This window comes from Apium graveolens, chromosome 5 (genome assembly GCF_009905375.1).
Source record: "Apium graveolens cultivar Ventura chromosome 5, ASM990537v1, whole genome shotgun sequence".
Classification (NCBI taxonomy): Eukaryota; Viridiplantae; Streptophyta; class Magnoliopsida; order Apiales; family Apiaceae; genus Apium; species Apium graveolens.
This window is the reverse complement of record NC_133651.1, coordinates 86546491-86562003: the sequence shown is the minus strand read 5'-3', so window position 1 is coordinate 86562003 and position 15513 is coordinate 86546491. Positions and strand designations below refer to the sequence as shown.

The window sequence follows — 15513 nt, the reverse complement described above, 5'->3', positions numbered from 1 at the left end:
TGAGATGAGTTGTGCCTATCAACAAGCAAAACGCTTGGGAAACTTCGATATAGTTCGATGATTCCAAGTATATGATAGGATTCTTAAAAGGACAAAGGAGGAGTAGAGATCCAGTACTTCGTGGACTGGGGAGACTGCCATATTAATTTTACGTATGAGAAGGTACCATGTGTATAGAGGGACATACGAAGTATGCAAAACATACCCGGGTAGAATGGGGAAACATATAAAGCTCGAATGCGGCCAGGGTGACAACCGGGAGTAAGGAAGTCATCCATCTACATGTAGAAAATGATACCATTATACGACTGATCATCGCATCTCGGGGGCTCCGGTGAATATCCTATTTTTCCAAATGGAATTGTGATGCAATACCGTAACCTAAGCCTAGATGTTGGGTTTACCTTTAAGGTATTTGCAGGATAATAAAAGAATTGTTTTTGAAAGAAGGTGTGAATCACCGAGGAAAACTATCTTGAATAAACATATTTATCGTATATGGAATTATACTTGAATTTCTCATATAGTCTTTTCATACTGTACATTATTATGGCTGAGCATTATTGCTCACTCTTGCTTTCTTTTAAATGTCACAACACAACAGATAACCAGTATGCCAGTGTGGGACTTAGTCGCTTGCAGTCATGGGAAGAATCCCTGGCAGCTTTGTCTCAGGTGGGCCAGAGTATCAGATAGGTATAAGATATCAGTCGTAATTATTGTAACTTCATGTAGAGGTTATGAATAATTATTTGAGATCCTGTAAAGTACATTTGAGTTTTAATAACAGATGATACTTGTTGTACATCATTTCAAAGGCTATAACTTGTGAGTGTGTGAGATTGGGGGTCTGTGATATGGAATTATTGGATTATTGAGTTAATGCAGGTTATACATGATTGAAGCATTGCGTGACAACCCAGATTCCTGACCCCGGATTTGGGGGCGTTACATCAAGGTTCCAACAAGCCGTCCATCTCAGCCATGGAAGCAATCAGTAAGAGGGCTACAATCCGTTTATTGAAAGGTATAGCCTTCGTTTCTCCTTACTCTATTAACCGTTGCTCTAACAGCTTCAAGAGTATGCTAGATGACCGTCCACTTTGATGCATTAATCATAAGAGCGTGCTTGACGAGGAGGATGTCGATGAGATTCGATCGATCTACCTCTGTCCTGAATGCATAAAGGTTTGCAAAGCTAAGCCTAATGAGAGGACCTGTAACCTCAACACCAATAGGCTGTATATGTACAAGGTAGCCCTGAAATCCGTTCTAAGGTTTCCTTTACATCTTTTCATCCTAAGACTCCTTGTCGAGTTAAAAGTTCACCCGTGCCAGCTCTATCCCAACGGGTGGGCTTTCATCATTGTTTTCATAGTGAGGTGTAATGACCTGGTATTCCATTGAGCGTCTCACTGTTTAAGAGTATTTTCATGCTAAAGGTATCTCCTTTGAATAGGATGTTAGTGTTTGTGCCCTAGAGACAACACTATGATGTTTTAATTTAAGACATCAGGATTATTAATGTTTATGTTCTATCGATTATTCCCTTTATAATTTATTAATTCTTAATTTACTACGATATAAATGTTAGATTAATAAATGTCTTTGGAATATGATATGCAATTTTATATCTTTAAGTACGTGACTTAGAAATGAGATTATGAGAATAGTATCAATATTCCTAAAGGTCCCTAGTCGAGTATTATTATTAAGGGAAAATAATAATGCATTAAGACTGGTGTGTTTGTTGACTGATGATCACATCTCATTGATCATAGGTATGATGATGCTAAAGTTAAAAACACAGGCAAATATATATGTACATGGTGCTGGACAGACCCAATATGAGATTCTACATGCCTGTTGTGTCATAAGTAATTCTCACAGTGATAATAATGTAATGCTCCTTAGACCTGAAGTCATTATATTTCTATACGAGAATTAATATACATTGATTCCATTAAAAGTTGTCCTTGACCGGGTAATGATAACAGTGGACATTGAGTATATTATGAATTGTATGAGAAATATGAATGATCTAGATGGGATTTAACCCTCCTATTTTAGGAGTGATATTATTGGCCTCTTGTGTGAGCTAGACTATGAAATGCATGGCCACGCTCAAATATTGATTTGATATGATAGTATATTCATTGATTAAGGAAACTTGGATTAATGAGGATTACATGCCTCTAGTTTAATCTATAATATTTGGTTAAAGGGTTTATATTATATTGTGCACTATTCACGAAAGGTTTAATCGATCACCGATTCAATTATTATTACTTGGGTAGCAATGATGTATTACTAGATGCCGCTCATTGTTTACGCTTTTAAACTAGATTTAAAATTTGTTGCCAACGTAATAATAACCTATAGGGTCACACACTAAGAATGCTTGAAGGATTATTTAATTTAAATTAGATTTAAATTATATTAAAGTAATTTGAATTATTTATAATATTAATTAAGTATGAATTAATTAATTAGATAAATATTGATATTCGAATTTGCTAATATTAATTATTAAATTCATTTGTTAAATAATTAAGTGTGACTTAATTATCATACAAATAGGAATTTCGAATTAATAATAACTCCTAATTAGTTAAGAGTTATAATTCTTATTATACTCTCGATATAATATCTCTTGTGTGGCTGATTTTGTATGCAAGACTTTTACTAAAACCCTAGCCACCAAGAGAGAAGATGGAGAGAGCAAGAAGAAACGGGTTTGTGCTAGTACACATCCAATCCTTGAGTTCAAGCATTCGTGTGGATACCGATAGAGCGTAGATCGCGAGAGCGGGATGCGTGGTGATTGAAGAATCTTTGGATCTCCATTATTCAACCAATTTGTAAAGCTTCTTAAGGTAAAAAATCTGATTTACGAATTAAATATCTATTTTTCGCATGGATCCTGTGGTGGGTTTCGAAATGTCTGGTTTTTTACATTTCTAATTACTATTTATGTTGCATTTATGTGCTCGTAACCATTCAATGACATCAGAGATACTTTTAAAAGTGTTTAATTCTTTTATGTGTTTACTAGTTTTACGATGATAGCATGTATACAATATTCCATGATTGTTATGTATGCGATTTTGTATGGTTTGCATGTTGTTATGTTTATATATATATGTATCTGTGTATATGTTTTGAATATATGATGTTCATGAGAGTTTTAAAATCATATGATGGTTATATAATCTGTGTATATATACTGATATATACATGTTTTATGTTTGTTCTTATTATGAGAATCATTTTTGATACGATTCTGAATCAGATGCAGCGAATTTGCTGAAATCTGGGTCCGGTGTCCGATTTTGGCAAGCGAATACGCTATTTCATATGGAATCGAGCGTCTGAACAAAACTGATAGCTAAATGTATCATTGACTGATCCGTAAGGCGTTTGACGTCGTTAAGACCCTGTAATCAGCGATTTATTATTTTCAGAATTTGATTCTGATTTTTCTGATTTTTTTTCCATATTTTGTTTTTATGATTAGATCATGATGGGTATGATATATTAAGATCAGATTATGTGTTCTAACATGGTATTATGTGTTAATTGATTATGGTGGATGGTTATGGCTTATGACCTTAGGTTAATGGTTTTGGTTTTTTAAATACGCCTTGCGTGTCGTTTAATCTTGTAATTTTTAAATCTCGAACATAACTCGAGTTCTTCTTGTAAGTTCATTAGATTAGTTTTTATATTTCATTCTTGTAATGTACACGAAGACATGAAGATTTCAAGATCAAGGAAGGGTAATCCCACATGGAGGCCATCTAAGGAAGCAATACAAGAAAGAAGACATGTAATAGTTAGCTTGTATTTATTTTTCACCTTAAATTGACCTAGATCTTTGTCATTAGTTTGATGAAAATTATATAGGATAAAGCCATAAACATCCATATTTATTTATTGCACTTTACATATATATGCGCATACGATGAATGTATGTATAGAGTAGTTTATAAAGATGCATGCTTAATTAGATTAAGGATGTATGTATTAGATACGACACCCATGCCATGCTTGCTAAACAAGATAAAATCTGTAACGACTCAAGATTTTAAAATGAACAAACGATTATGAGATTCTCGTGTTTATGAAACACGTAATAAAATATAATTTTTTTTTGTTTCTGACTTAGGGCGATTTTGTCAAAAGCGAGTTCATTGAACTTATAAGGTTGTGAGTTTTAAGCAAGACCGTTGTGACTCCCTCACTACCTGGAAATCAAACCATTGACGAATATTGATTTGAAGTATTTTATTCAAGTAAAAATTGAGAATCTCTTTATGATGGGATCATGATCATTTTAAAATTAACAAAACCCTAAAGTTAATAATAAGTTGATCGGATGCCTTCCGATGAGTCCAATACGTTAACCTCTATATCGACAAGGAGTGGGTTCGCCAAAGCGAAGTACTCCCATCTATCGTGGGAGATGTGTTGAAGTATATTGATACTATTTGACTATTGGGTTTGACTTAACTAAGTTACCATAATAGGATTGTGAACTTAGAGGCATAGAGTTTGGCGAGATTTATTAGATAAATATGAACAAATGTTATTCCACCAAGCTATCCAAGAGTTATATAGTTGATATAATTGACAAATGTTGTCTACCTAAATATTCATGTTTTAGGAGAAAAGCCAAAGCTGACTTAACGCATGGTGAAATATGGAACTTGGCTCACTAGAAAGGATATAAAAGATATTCTTTCCGAATTAATAGTTAGGGCTATTAATTTGATAAAAATAGTGGGAGATATATATTATGTATATATATATGAATAATCACTTGAACATAATTTAATGATCATCTGTAGACTAAGTCATTTTATGCACTTTAATATTGTAGATATCGAATGACAAATAACACAAATAACTTCTCTATGTAATAGTCCTTGAGAAGGACAAGTTGACATGAAATAATTTTCTCAATTGACATGGGAACTTGAGGATTGTCCTCAGGTTTAAAGATGTCACTCAAACCCCTCCCTTATTTCTTCTAGTTGAGAATGAAACATGTGCTGAACAAAATGCTTACCAGAAGTAAATTGATTATGCAACTGATGTTTCATGTCTCATACTTGTAATTATGAGTGCTGAGCTTTAGAAGCAACAAGAGCATAATGATGCTTATGATATGATTGAGCACCTTCAAAGGATGTTTAAAGGATAGGCTCATCAGATAAATTTGACAATAATAAGGCACCATACATTTGCATTAATGGGAGAATGATATCTGGTTGGACCACATGTTCTAAAGATGATATGTATATGTACCTTGATATTTTGGGTTTCAAGAATAGTCTAGAGACTCAGCTTGATTTGATCAAACAATCTTCGAACAACTTTTATTCTTAGTTTGTTAAGAACAAAAGGAATGAGATAGACAGAACACTCACTAAGTTGTTAAACATGTTTAGAACTGCTGAAAATAACACGGTAAATGCATGAGTTATGTCCATATTGATGATGTACACATGGAATGCAAATTGGAAAGGAAAGTGGACAGGCAAGGTGAAGATTTGATCTTATTCGATGTCAAACCAAAGTCCAATCCCAAAGGGCTTTTGAAGCCTGATAGTGGTTTTGCTAAAGGAGATGATTGTCATTTCTGTGGAAATAACTGGATGATTGGAAGTTAAATTATCGAGCTTGTTTGAAAGATCTAAAGAAGAAGACTAACAATGGTCAGGCTTCAGGTATCGGGTTAGAATTGGAGCAACAGTTGTTGCTCTAGTTGAAGGAACTCGATACCTAATTTTGCCCATAAGGCGAGATTGAGAACTTGATAAATTGTTATTACGTGCATGCCTTTTGAGGATACATTAAATTAATTTCTTGTCGAGACAAGAAAGGTTTTCATTTTATTTAAATAAACAATAGCTGTTTATTCTATTTTAATGATAAGGCTTATAATGTTGCACAATTAGTTAACAATTTATATATTCTAAGATGACTCAAATCAGACATAACCTCTAGCATTGTCGTTAAGCCATATTAATGAGAAACACATTTCTGAGTTACATATAGATGGATACTTAGATAAGTTTGATTTTGAATCATATGGAAGATGCGAACTTTGTCTCATTGGCAAAATGACTAAAGCTTCTTTTACCTGATCAGGTGAAAGGCCACCGAACGATTAGGACTTATACATAATGATGTATGTGGTCGAATGTGTATGATGGCAAGGGGTGGCTTATACTACTTCATAACATTTACTGATGATTTTAGTAGATATGGATATGTGGATCTTATGAAGAACAAATCTAATTCTTTTAAAATGTTCAAAGAATATAGGGCTGAAGTAAAAAAAGCAAACAAAGGAAGTATAAAAGTTCTACGATCAGATCGTGGAGGAGAATACTTAAGCCTCAATTTCAAGAGTTTCTTGAAGGATTGTGATAGTGTATCATAAGTTACTTCTTCTGGAACACCTCAATGGAATAGAGATTCTGAGAGGAGAAATCATACCTTGTTGGATATAGTACGATTGATGATGAGTCAAGTGGATCTTCCATTCAGTTTCTAGGGTTATGCTTTAGAAACGGCTGCATATACACTTAACCAAGTTCCAACTAAAGCGGTTCGAAAATACTCCGTATGAGATAGAGTGATGAATGTCATAGCATGTCATTTATGAAAATTTGGGGATGTGAAGCGTTTGTAAAACGTTTAGCCTCTGACAAGCTTGGATCAAAATTAGATAGATGCTATTTTTGGGATACCTAAGTGAGACTAGGGTATAGTTTTTATAATCCTTTCGAGAACAAAGTGTTTGTTGCTCGGGCCGCTGTATTTCTTGGGGAGAACTATTTTTAAGAAAATCAGTGGGAGGATAATACATCTCGATAAAGATTGAGAACCACATGATAACATTGAACCAGAGTTGGTATAAGATCAAGATTACATCAAAATATTGAAAGTAATCCTGTCCAAGAAACACAGGTTATTCATTGATCTAGTAGGATTCACCGTGAGTCCGGGAAAAATTATTAATTTCTTTTGACTCAAGATGGTGATGTGATGCCTACGAATAATGATAAGCCTCTCACCTACCAAGATGCTATGAACAGTTCAGACTCCGAGAGATGGCTAGAGGCCATGAAATCCGAGATGGAATCCATATATCAAAATAAAGTTTTGACTTTAGTTGATCCACTCGAAGGGGTAAAACCTATAGGGTGTAAGTGGGTTTTCAAGAAGAAAACTAACATGGATGGTAAAGTACAGACCTATAAGACGCGACTAGTGGCAAAATGTTTCAAAAAAATTCATGGTATAGACTATGATGAGACTTTTTCGGTTACTATGGTCAATTTCATCAGGATTTTGTTAGCAATAGTTTCTTACTTTGACAATGAGATTTGGCAAATGGATGTCAAAACTGCTTTCTTATATGGGAGCCTTCAAGAGGATGTATATATGATACAACCTGAGGGTTTTGTCGATCCCAAGTTTGCTAAGATAGTTTGTAAGTTGCTTCTATCTATTTATAGATTGAAGCAAGCCTCAAGGAGAATTAATATTCATTTTGATGAAACGGTCAAAGAGTTTGGATTTATTCAAAATGGAGATGAACCATGTGTTTACAAGAGGTTAGTGGGAGCCATGTGACATTCCTATTATTACATATAGATGATATATAACAAATAAGGAATGTCATACCTTCTTTACAGGCTGTTAAGGCTTGGTTGAGAAATAGTTTCTCAGTGAAAGACTTAGGCTGTTAAGATTTATTTTTGGTGTATGGAGAAGATAGGGAACTAATTGTAAAAGGGTTACACTGATACTAGTTTCTGAACCTAATTTCTGGATAGACAAGGATGATTATGTGTCTATATCTGGTTTGTGTTTTGTCTAAATATAAGTTATGTTAGCTGGAATGGTTCACAATAAGAACATTGATGATTATATAATGAAAGCTGATAAGTGGCATTTATACCACTTAGAGCGTCTCATAACGGCTTGAATTGGTGTCTTGAACTCAAGTATTTTATGTATTTGACGTGTTTTCTAGTGTTTTTACATTTTAGGGTATAACTTGCTTAGATAGGTGGTTTTCATCAAATAAAGCTTAAGAAAGTGCTTGGAATCAGTCTAGGGGTGATGAGCAAAGAAATCAGCAAAATCAGATTCAAAATAAAGTATTTTCCAGAAGAGTAGCAGGCGGCCACGTGCCAGAAGCAGGCGACCGTGTGCTAGCAAGCGGCCGCGTGGAGGCAGCAGGTGACCGCCTGTGTGCGGAAATTTAGAATCTGGATTTTATTAATTCTAGTACAATTGGGCTTCTGTTGGCGGTGGTTCTCTTGGGCTATTATATTAACCTTATGAGAAGACGTTTTCTCCATCAAGAGCAAGGGCAAGAAGATTGAGAAGACCGTTTTAGCACGCAACAATGAAGAAGAGGAAGTATATGTTTATCTTGTGATTCTTTTAATTCATTGTAACAGTGGATGCTAGTTTTATTTATGCTTTGAACCTTAATACTCTTATGACGTACTTTATTATTTATTAACTATTTTTATTAGTTTTATATCATTGTGTTATTATCATGCTTTCATATGAACCCATGGTGATAATGAGTTCTATTATGGGCTAATCGTGATCATGGGATCCTAACGGATTTACTATGGAATTCTTTAGTTAATTGTTTAATACCTTGGTATGTGGTGATTGTATGATATCTAGTATACGTTGTGCTTATTCGTCTTATATGCGTCGCGAACATGTAAGATATCCTGTTAATCTCTTGTGAAGTGACCGTGAATCTTGAGATTTAGAACTTGCCATCCTAGCATAGGTTCATGTATTATATGCATAATTAGTGGGTAACTATAACCATTTTACTTGCCCTATGTAATCATCATGAATAACTTGCGCTTAAATCGTTATGTTGTCAAATTCTGTAGATATATAGGGTCTCAACATAATTGATGCCTATTCAACTTCTATCTTAATTGTGGATTCTTGGTAGAATGGTATTCGTACAACGAAAGTTGGCATTTGTCAGTTTCGTGTTGTTCGATTAATATCATCACCATTATATGCTAAGGTTAATAAAAATAACTATTGAATAAGTAGTAATAAAGTTAGGATCTCATGTGTGTTTAATATTGTTAATTCAAGTATTTAATTCTCGTAGTAATTATTAGTTTAGTAACCTTAATTGTTATTGTCTTGACATTGAAGAATAATCATACATTGGTGAGTAAGTGTTAATTAAATATAATTAATCAGAATCTCTGTTGAAACGAACTAGAAATCATTCTATATTACTTGCGAACGCGTATGCTTGCGTGAATTATTTAGCGCATGCTTTGTGCCTAACAAGTTTTTGGCGCCGCTACCGGGGACTCAGTGTTAATTTGTTTTGTTTATGTACTTGCCATCAGTGGTCATTAGGATTCATTGATTAAGACTTGTTACTTACTGCTTCCGGTTGTGTTTCAGGTACTCTAGCGAGTGTTTATGCAAACACGTTCTCGCACTCGTAAGAGAAATTTGGATAAAGCTGAGGAGGCATATAAAACTCTTGACTCTCCGGAGAAGATATTTTTTAAAGATTCGGATAAAGAGAGTGAAAAGAAAGAACCTGAAAACAATGGGTGATCATCTAGCTCAAGCTGATCCAGCTCTTATGGACTTTTCTCGGCCTAAAATTGATGACATTCAGTCCAGCATCATTCATCTGGCTATTCAGGCCAATACTTTTGAAATCAAGCCGGGCACTATTCAGATGGTGCAGAATTCTGTTTCTTTCGGAGGGGCTGCGACTGAAGATCCCAACATGCATATCAGGAATTTTATCGAGATCTGTAGTACTTTCAAATATAATGGTGTCACTGATGAGGCTATCAAGCTGAGGCTTTTCCCATTCTCTCTGAGGGATAAAGCTAAGGACTAGTTACATTCTTTACCAGCTGGGTCCATCACTACTTGGGAAGATCTTCCGCAAAAGTTTCTAGTGAAGTTCTATCCAATGGAAAAAATTGCAGCTATGAGGAGTGCTCTTACTCAGTTTACGCAGCAACCAGGAGAATCTATGTGCGAAGCTTGGGAGCGTTATAAGGAGATGTTGAGAAAGTGTCCACATCATGAGATGCCTGACTGGATGGTGATCACTGGTTTCTACAATGGTTTGGGGGTCCAATCTCGACCCATGCTCGATGTAGCTTGTGGAGGTGCCTTGTGGGCCAAAAGCTATACTGAGGCCTATAATCTCATTGAAACTATGGCTGCAAATGAGTATCAAAACCCAACTCAAAGGATGATGCCTGGAAAAGTAGCAGGTATTCTGGAAGTTGATGCAGCTACAGTTATTGCAGCACATCTCACGGTGCTGAGTATGAAGGTCGATTCCTTAACCAACTTTGGCGTAAATCAATTAGAGTGTCTGTGAGCTTTGTGCAGGCTCTCATACTACGGATCAGTGTTCTCTTGTTAATGAATCTGTTCAGTATGTGAACAATTTCCAGAAACCGCAGCAGCCTAGACGTATTCGTTGGGTTCTCTTACTACAGGAATTTGAGTTAGAGATCAAGGATAAAAAAGGTACTGAAAATCAAGTAGCTGACCATCTCTCTAGATTGTAGAATCCCGATTCTACTTCACATGATAAGACATTGATCAACGAATCTTTTCCGGATGAGCAGTTGTTCGCAATTCAAGAGGAAGATCCATGGTTCGCAGACATTGTGAACTATCTTGTTAGCAATATAATGCCTCCTAATATGAATGCGGCTCAAAAGAAGAAGTTTCTGCATGAGGTAAAGTGGTATATGTGGGATGAACCTTATATGTTTAGACATGGAGCTGACCAGATCATCAGGAGATGTATCCCATTTTGTGAGACGGAGGGGATATTACGAGACTTTCATTCTACTGTTTATGGTGGATATTATGGTGGTGAAAAGACAGCAGCTCGTATTCTTCAAGTAGGTTTTTTCTGGCCTACATTGTTTAAGGATGCACATCAATTCGTTTTAAGGTGTGATCATTGCCAAAGAGTTGGGAATCTTTCCAGTTGGATGAGATTCCTTTAAATGTGCTACCTGAAGTTGAGGTCGTTGATGTTTGGGGAATCAATTTCATGGGACCTTTTATCTCGTCCTGCAATAATCAGTACATCTTCCTGGCAGTCAATTATGTCTCAAAATGGGTAGAAGTCAAAGCTCTATCAACTAATGATGCAAAGGTAGTGTTGACTTTTCTTCATAAGCAGATATTCACAAGGTTTGGAACGCCACGAGTTATCATAATTGACGAAGGGTCACATTTCTGCAATTGTAAGTTCACTTCTATGATGCAACGCTACAATGTGAATCATCACATTGCTACTGCCTATCATCCGTAAACTAATGGTCAAACTGAAGTGTCTAATAGAGAAATCAAGCACATTCTAGAGAAAGTCGTTTGTCCGTCAAGGAAAGATTGGTCTTTAAAGCTCGATGAAGCTGTGTGGGCTTATAAAACTGCATACAAGACTCCACTTGGGATGTCCCCATTTCAACTTGTCTATGGTAATGGATGTCATTTACCTGCGGACCTTGAACATAAGACTTATTAGTTATTGAAGAAGTTAAACCTTGATCTAGATGCAGCTGGGAAGAAGCGAATGCTTCAGTTAAATGAACTTGATGAATTTCGACTTCAAGCATACGAAAACAACAAAATGTACAAGGATAAGGTAAAAAGGTGGCATGACAGGACGCTATCGCCTAAGTCATTCATGCCGGGGCAACAAGTTCTTCTATTCAACTCTCATCTCCGACTTTTTCCTGGAAAGTTGAAATCAAGGTGGTCTGGACCATTTATCGTCAAAACTGTGTTTCCACATGGAGCGGTGGAGATTTTTGAGAACGATCCGGGACAAGCATTCAAAGTAAATGGTCAGAGATTGAAGCACTATTATGGGGATACGACAAACCGTGAAGTGGTTAGTGCCGTTTTATTGTCAACTTGATCGTATAACTCCACGTCAAGCTAATGACGTAAAAGAAGCGCTTCTTGGGAAGCAACCCAAGATATGAGACCATATGACACCTTAGAATATAGTACTTTATCCAAAAACCCAAAAAAATCAGAAAAAAGGTTGCAGAAAAAAAAATCCAGAAGCCTAGCAGGTGCCCGCGTGCTAGGAGCAGGCGACCGCGTGCTAGCAGGCACCCGCGTGCTGGTGCCAGGCGGCCGCTGCGTCCCTGACTCTTGAAATATCTTTTTTTAGCCTAAAAAAAACAAAACAAAACAAAAAAAATCACAAAAAAATATAACCCATTAACCCACGATTTCCCCCCCATACCTTGCCACAATCCCCATTCCTAATCAAATTCTAACCCTAATTTATCCCTATAAATACATACAACCTCTCCATACACATCCCACACACTTTCACTCTAGAAAATCTCTCCTACACACCAAAAACAAACTCTCCAACTCTTATTCTCAGTTCTCATGGCCCCAAAGAGATCAGGAACTGTGGGTAGCAGCAACATCAATCCGACTGCTACTGATTTTTCGAGGAATACTGTTGCGAGGCCCCGATTGTTGGATGGGGCTGCTGAAGAAGAGTACACCAAACTTCTGAGTAAGCCTATTATGAGGGAGAGGGGGTTCTTGCCATCAGGGAGGGATGGTGAGTTGCTACTGATGATTGCTGAGAAGGGATGGATTACATTCTGCGAGTCACCCGAGGCGGTTCTGATGAGTATCATTCGTGAGTTCTATGCGAACGCCAAGGCTGACAAGAATGGGTTTTCTGTTGTTTGTGGGCTTACTGTTGATTATCAGCCCACAGTGATTCACCGGGTGATTGGACAGCGACAAAAGAAACCACAAAAGGAGCATTGGAATGCAAAGGCCCCTGAGGACTTTGATTTGGACTTGATTATTGCTACTCTCTGTCAGTCGGGCACAGTGTGGAAGTTCAAAAGGGGATCCAATGATTATCGTAGTTTCCCTACTGTCGTGATGAACAGGTACGCTCGTGCTTGGAATGCGTTTATATGTGCTAATATTCTTCCTTCTTTGCATGTACATGAGGTTACAGTGGAGAGGGCGAGGTTGTTATGGGGAATTCTGAATGATGAATATTATGTGGACCTTGGTGAGTACATCTACCATGAGATTTTGAAGTTTTTGAGGGGGAAATCGCAATACTCTATCCCGTATGACTCTATTATCATGAAGCTTTGCAAGGCAGTTGGAGTCCAGTGGCCTTCTTATGAGCAGTTGCAGATGCCGGCCACTCCTATTGATTCATCAACTTTGAATGCGATGCAGGAGTGGACGGGTGGAGATCTCGAGTCACATGGTTTGGGGTATCAGCTTTCAGGAGGAGTTCCAGCAGCTGGTGCTACCATGGCTAGGCCCAGTCAGGCTCAGGGAGAGGCAGGCTCTTCGAGAGCTCAGGGAGGAGATGGCTCAGGATTAGATGATGTCCAGTACATGAGGCTTTCAAGGAGGATGGATGCGATATAAGAGTCACAGAGTCGGTTTGTGGAGGAGCTCACCCAGGCACTTGGGACTGCATTTAGAGGCCTTAGAGCTAACATCCAATGGCCCGTTTTCGGTGAGGATTCTGCTTATCCACCTCCTAACACTCCATCCTCTGAGGGTGATGATGATGATTCGTCTGAGTAGGTATACCCCGTGTTCCTTTCTATTACCTTCACTGGGGACAGTGAAGATTTTAAGTTTGGGGGTGGTAGTTAAGGAACATATTTATGTGTGTGTCATGTAGTTGCATTTTCATGTTAGTTTAGTTCATATAGTTGCATATTTTTGCCATACAGTTTTTTTAAGGATTTATAGCTTTATTTATTATGTCATATAACTCATGCATATACCATGATCCCTTTGTGTTGCTTTACCGATTAATATGTGATATTGATGCGAGTGTAGTGATAGCGTTAGAGTGATGTTGAATCTTATTTGGTTGACATGCATGCTAGAAACACTTATAATTTCACTAAGCCTTAGAGTATGCTTAAGGACTAGATTGTTGTCATGGTTTGATGGTTTTTGAGGTGAATCTATTGCTTATACTTAGAATGCATGCTAGGCTCTTAATGATAAAAGACATGAAAAGATAAAAATTGGAGAAAGAAAAAAATTAGAATTCATTGCTAGTTGTGGCTAGGCGTCAAATGGCTAGTAGCTGGCTCGTATTATATACGAGTAGTCTAGAATTGAGCAAGATGGAGCGAAACGCACTTGCTCAGAAATTAAAAAAAAAGAAAGAAAAAAGAAAAAGAAAAGAAAAAGAAAAAAAAATGGTTTAATGCACAATTGATCACGAGTGGGCTCTTTGGTATTCGAGTTATTATGTTCTTTGGGGACTTTGTGCCTAGTGACCTAAGGCTTTTATAGTTTAGGATCCGTGAACCTAACGCTCGCTAAATGGGTACCATTATATAAGTCTTTTATGGACCTCACTCATTGCATGATCAAATACGCATTTGTTTTATGTGTTGAATAAAAGCATGATTCCGTAATAAACTCCAGAAATCTTGAAGTGTTATAAGTCATTTTATGTCTAGAATATATATTATCCGTATAAGCTTGTGATTGCCTTGAGGATAATTAAGTTATGGTGATTGATCTAGTTTTGAAGCATATCTGTTAAGCATTCGCACACACCACGTTTCTAGTTGTATGTTAGCTTGCGTGATTTGATTGATCTTTAGTCGCCTAATTACATCTGTTGATAGGTCATGTATTGGTTGGTTTAGTCATCGCGAGGGGATCGCTGTATTCATATAAGTTGCATTCATGCATGTTTTATTCTAAGTTTGAGTCTGTGATGCTTGAGGACAAGCATCGATTTAAGTTTGAGGGTGTGATAAGTGGCATTTTATACCACTTAGAGCGTCTCATAACGTCTTGAATTGGTGTCTTGAACTCAAGTATTTTGTGTATTTGATGTGTTTTCTAGTGTTTTTGCATTTCAGGGTATAACTTGCTTAGATAGGTGGTTTTCATCGAATAAAGCTTAAGGAAGTGCTTGGAATTAGTCTAGGGGTGATGAGCGAAGAAATCAGCAAAAACAGAAGCAAAATAAAGTATTTTCCAGAAGGGTAGCAGGCGGCCGCGCGCCAGAAGCAGGCGACCGCGTGCTAGCAAGCGGCCGCGTGGAGGCAGCAGGCGACCGCCTGTGTGTGGATATTTAGAATCCGGATTTTATTAATTCTAGTACAATTGGACTTCTGTTGGCGCTGGTTTTCTTGGGAAATTATATAAACCTTATGGGAAGACGTTTTCTTCATCAAGAGCAAGGGTAAGAAGATTGAGAAGACCGTTTTAGCACGCAACAATGAAGAAGAGGAAGCATACATTTATCTTGTGATTCTTTTAATTCGTTGTAACAGTGGATGCTAGTTTTCTTTATGCTTTGAACCTTAATACTCTTGTGACGTACTTCATTATTTATTAAGTATTTTTATTAGTTTTATATCGTTGTGTTATTATCATGCTTTCATA

At 36.9% G+C, this 15513-nt stretch overlaps 1 protein-coding gene and 1 non-coding gene across 2 annotated transcripts in view; both read right to left on the bottom strand.

Moving 5' to 3' along the window:
• The window catches only part of LOC141660238 (chitin elicitor receptor kinase 1-like), a 34118-nt gene extending 21767 nt beyond the window's left edge, over window positions 1-12351 (bottom strand). The window contains exons 1-2 of the mRNA XM_074467205.1: window positions 12335-12351; window positions 12202-12260 (exon numbers count right to left, since the gene is read on the bottom strand). Of these exons, the coding sequence (XP_074323306.1) occupies window positions 12202-12260; window positions 12335-12351 (76 nt within the window). The remainder of the gene's footprint in view (window positions 1-12201; window positions 12261-12334) is intronic.
• LOC141662180 (small nucleolar RNA R71) lies at window positions 10030-10137 on the bottom strand. Its single transcript, XR_012550306.1, has one exon. It is a non-coding gene; the product is annotated as a small nucleolar RNA R71 (small nucleolar RNA).
• Window positions 12352-15513: the final 3162 nt, after the last annotated feature.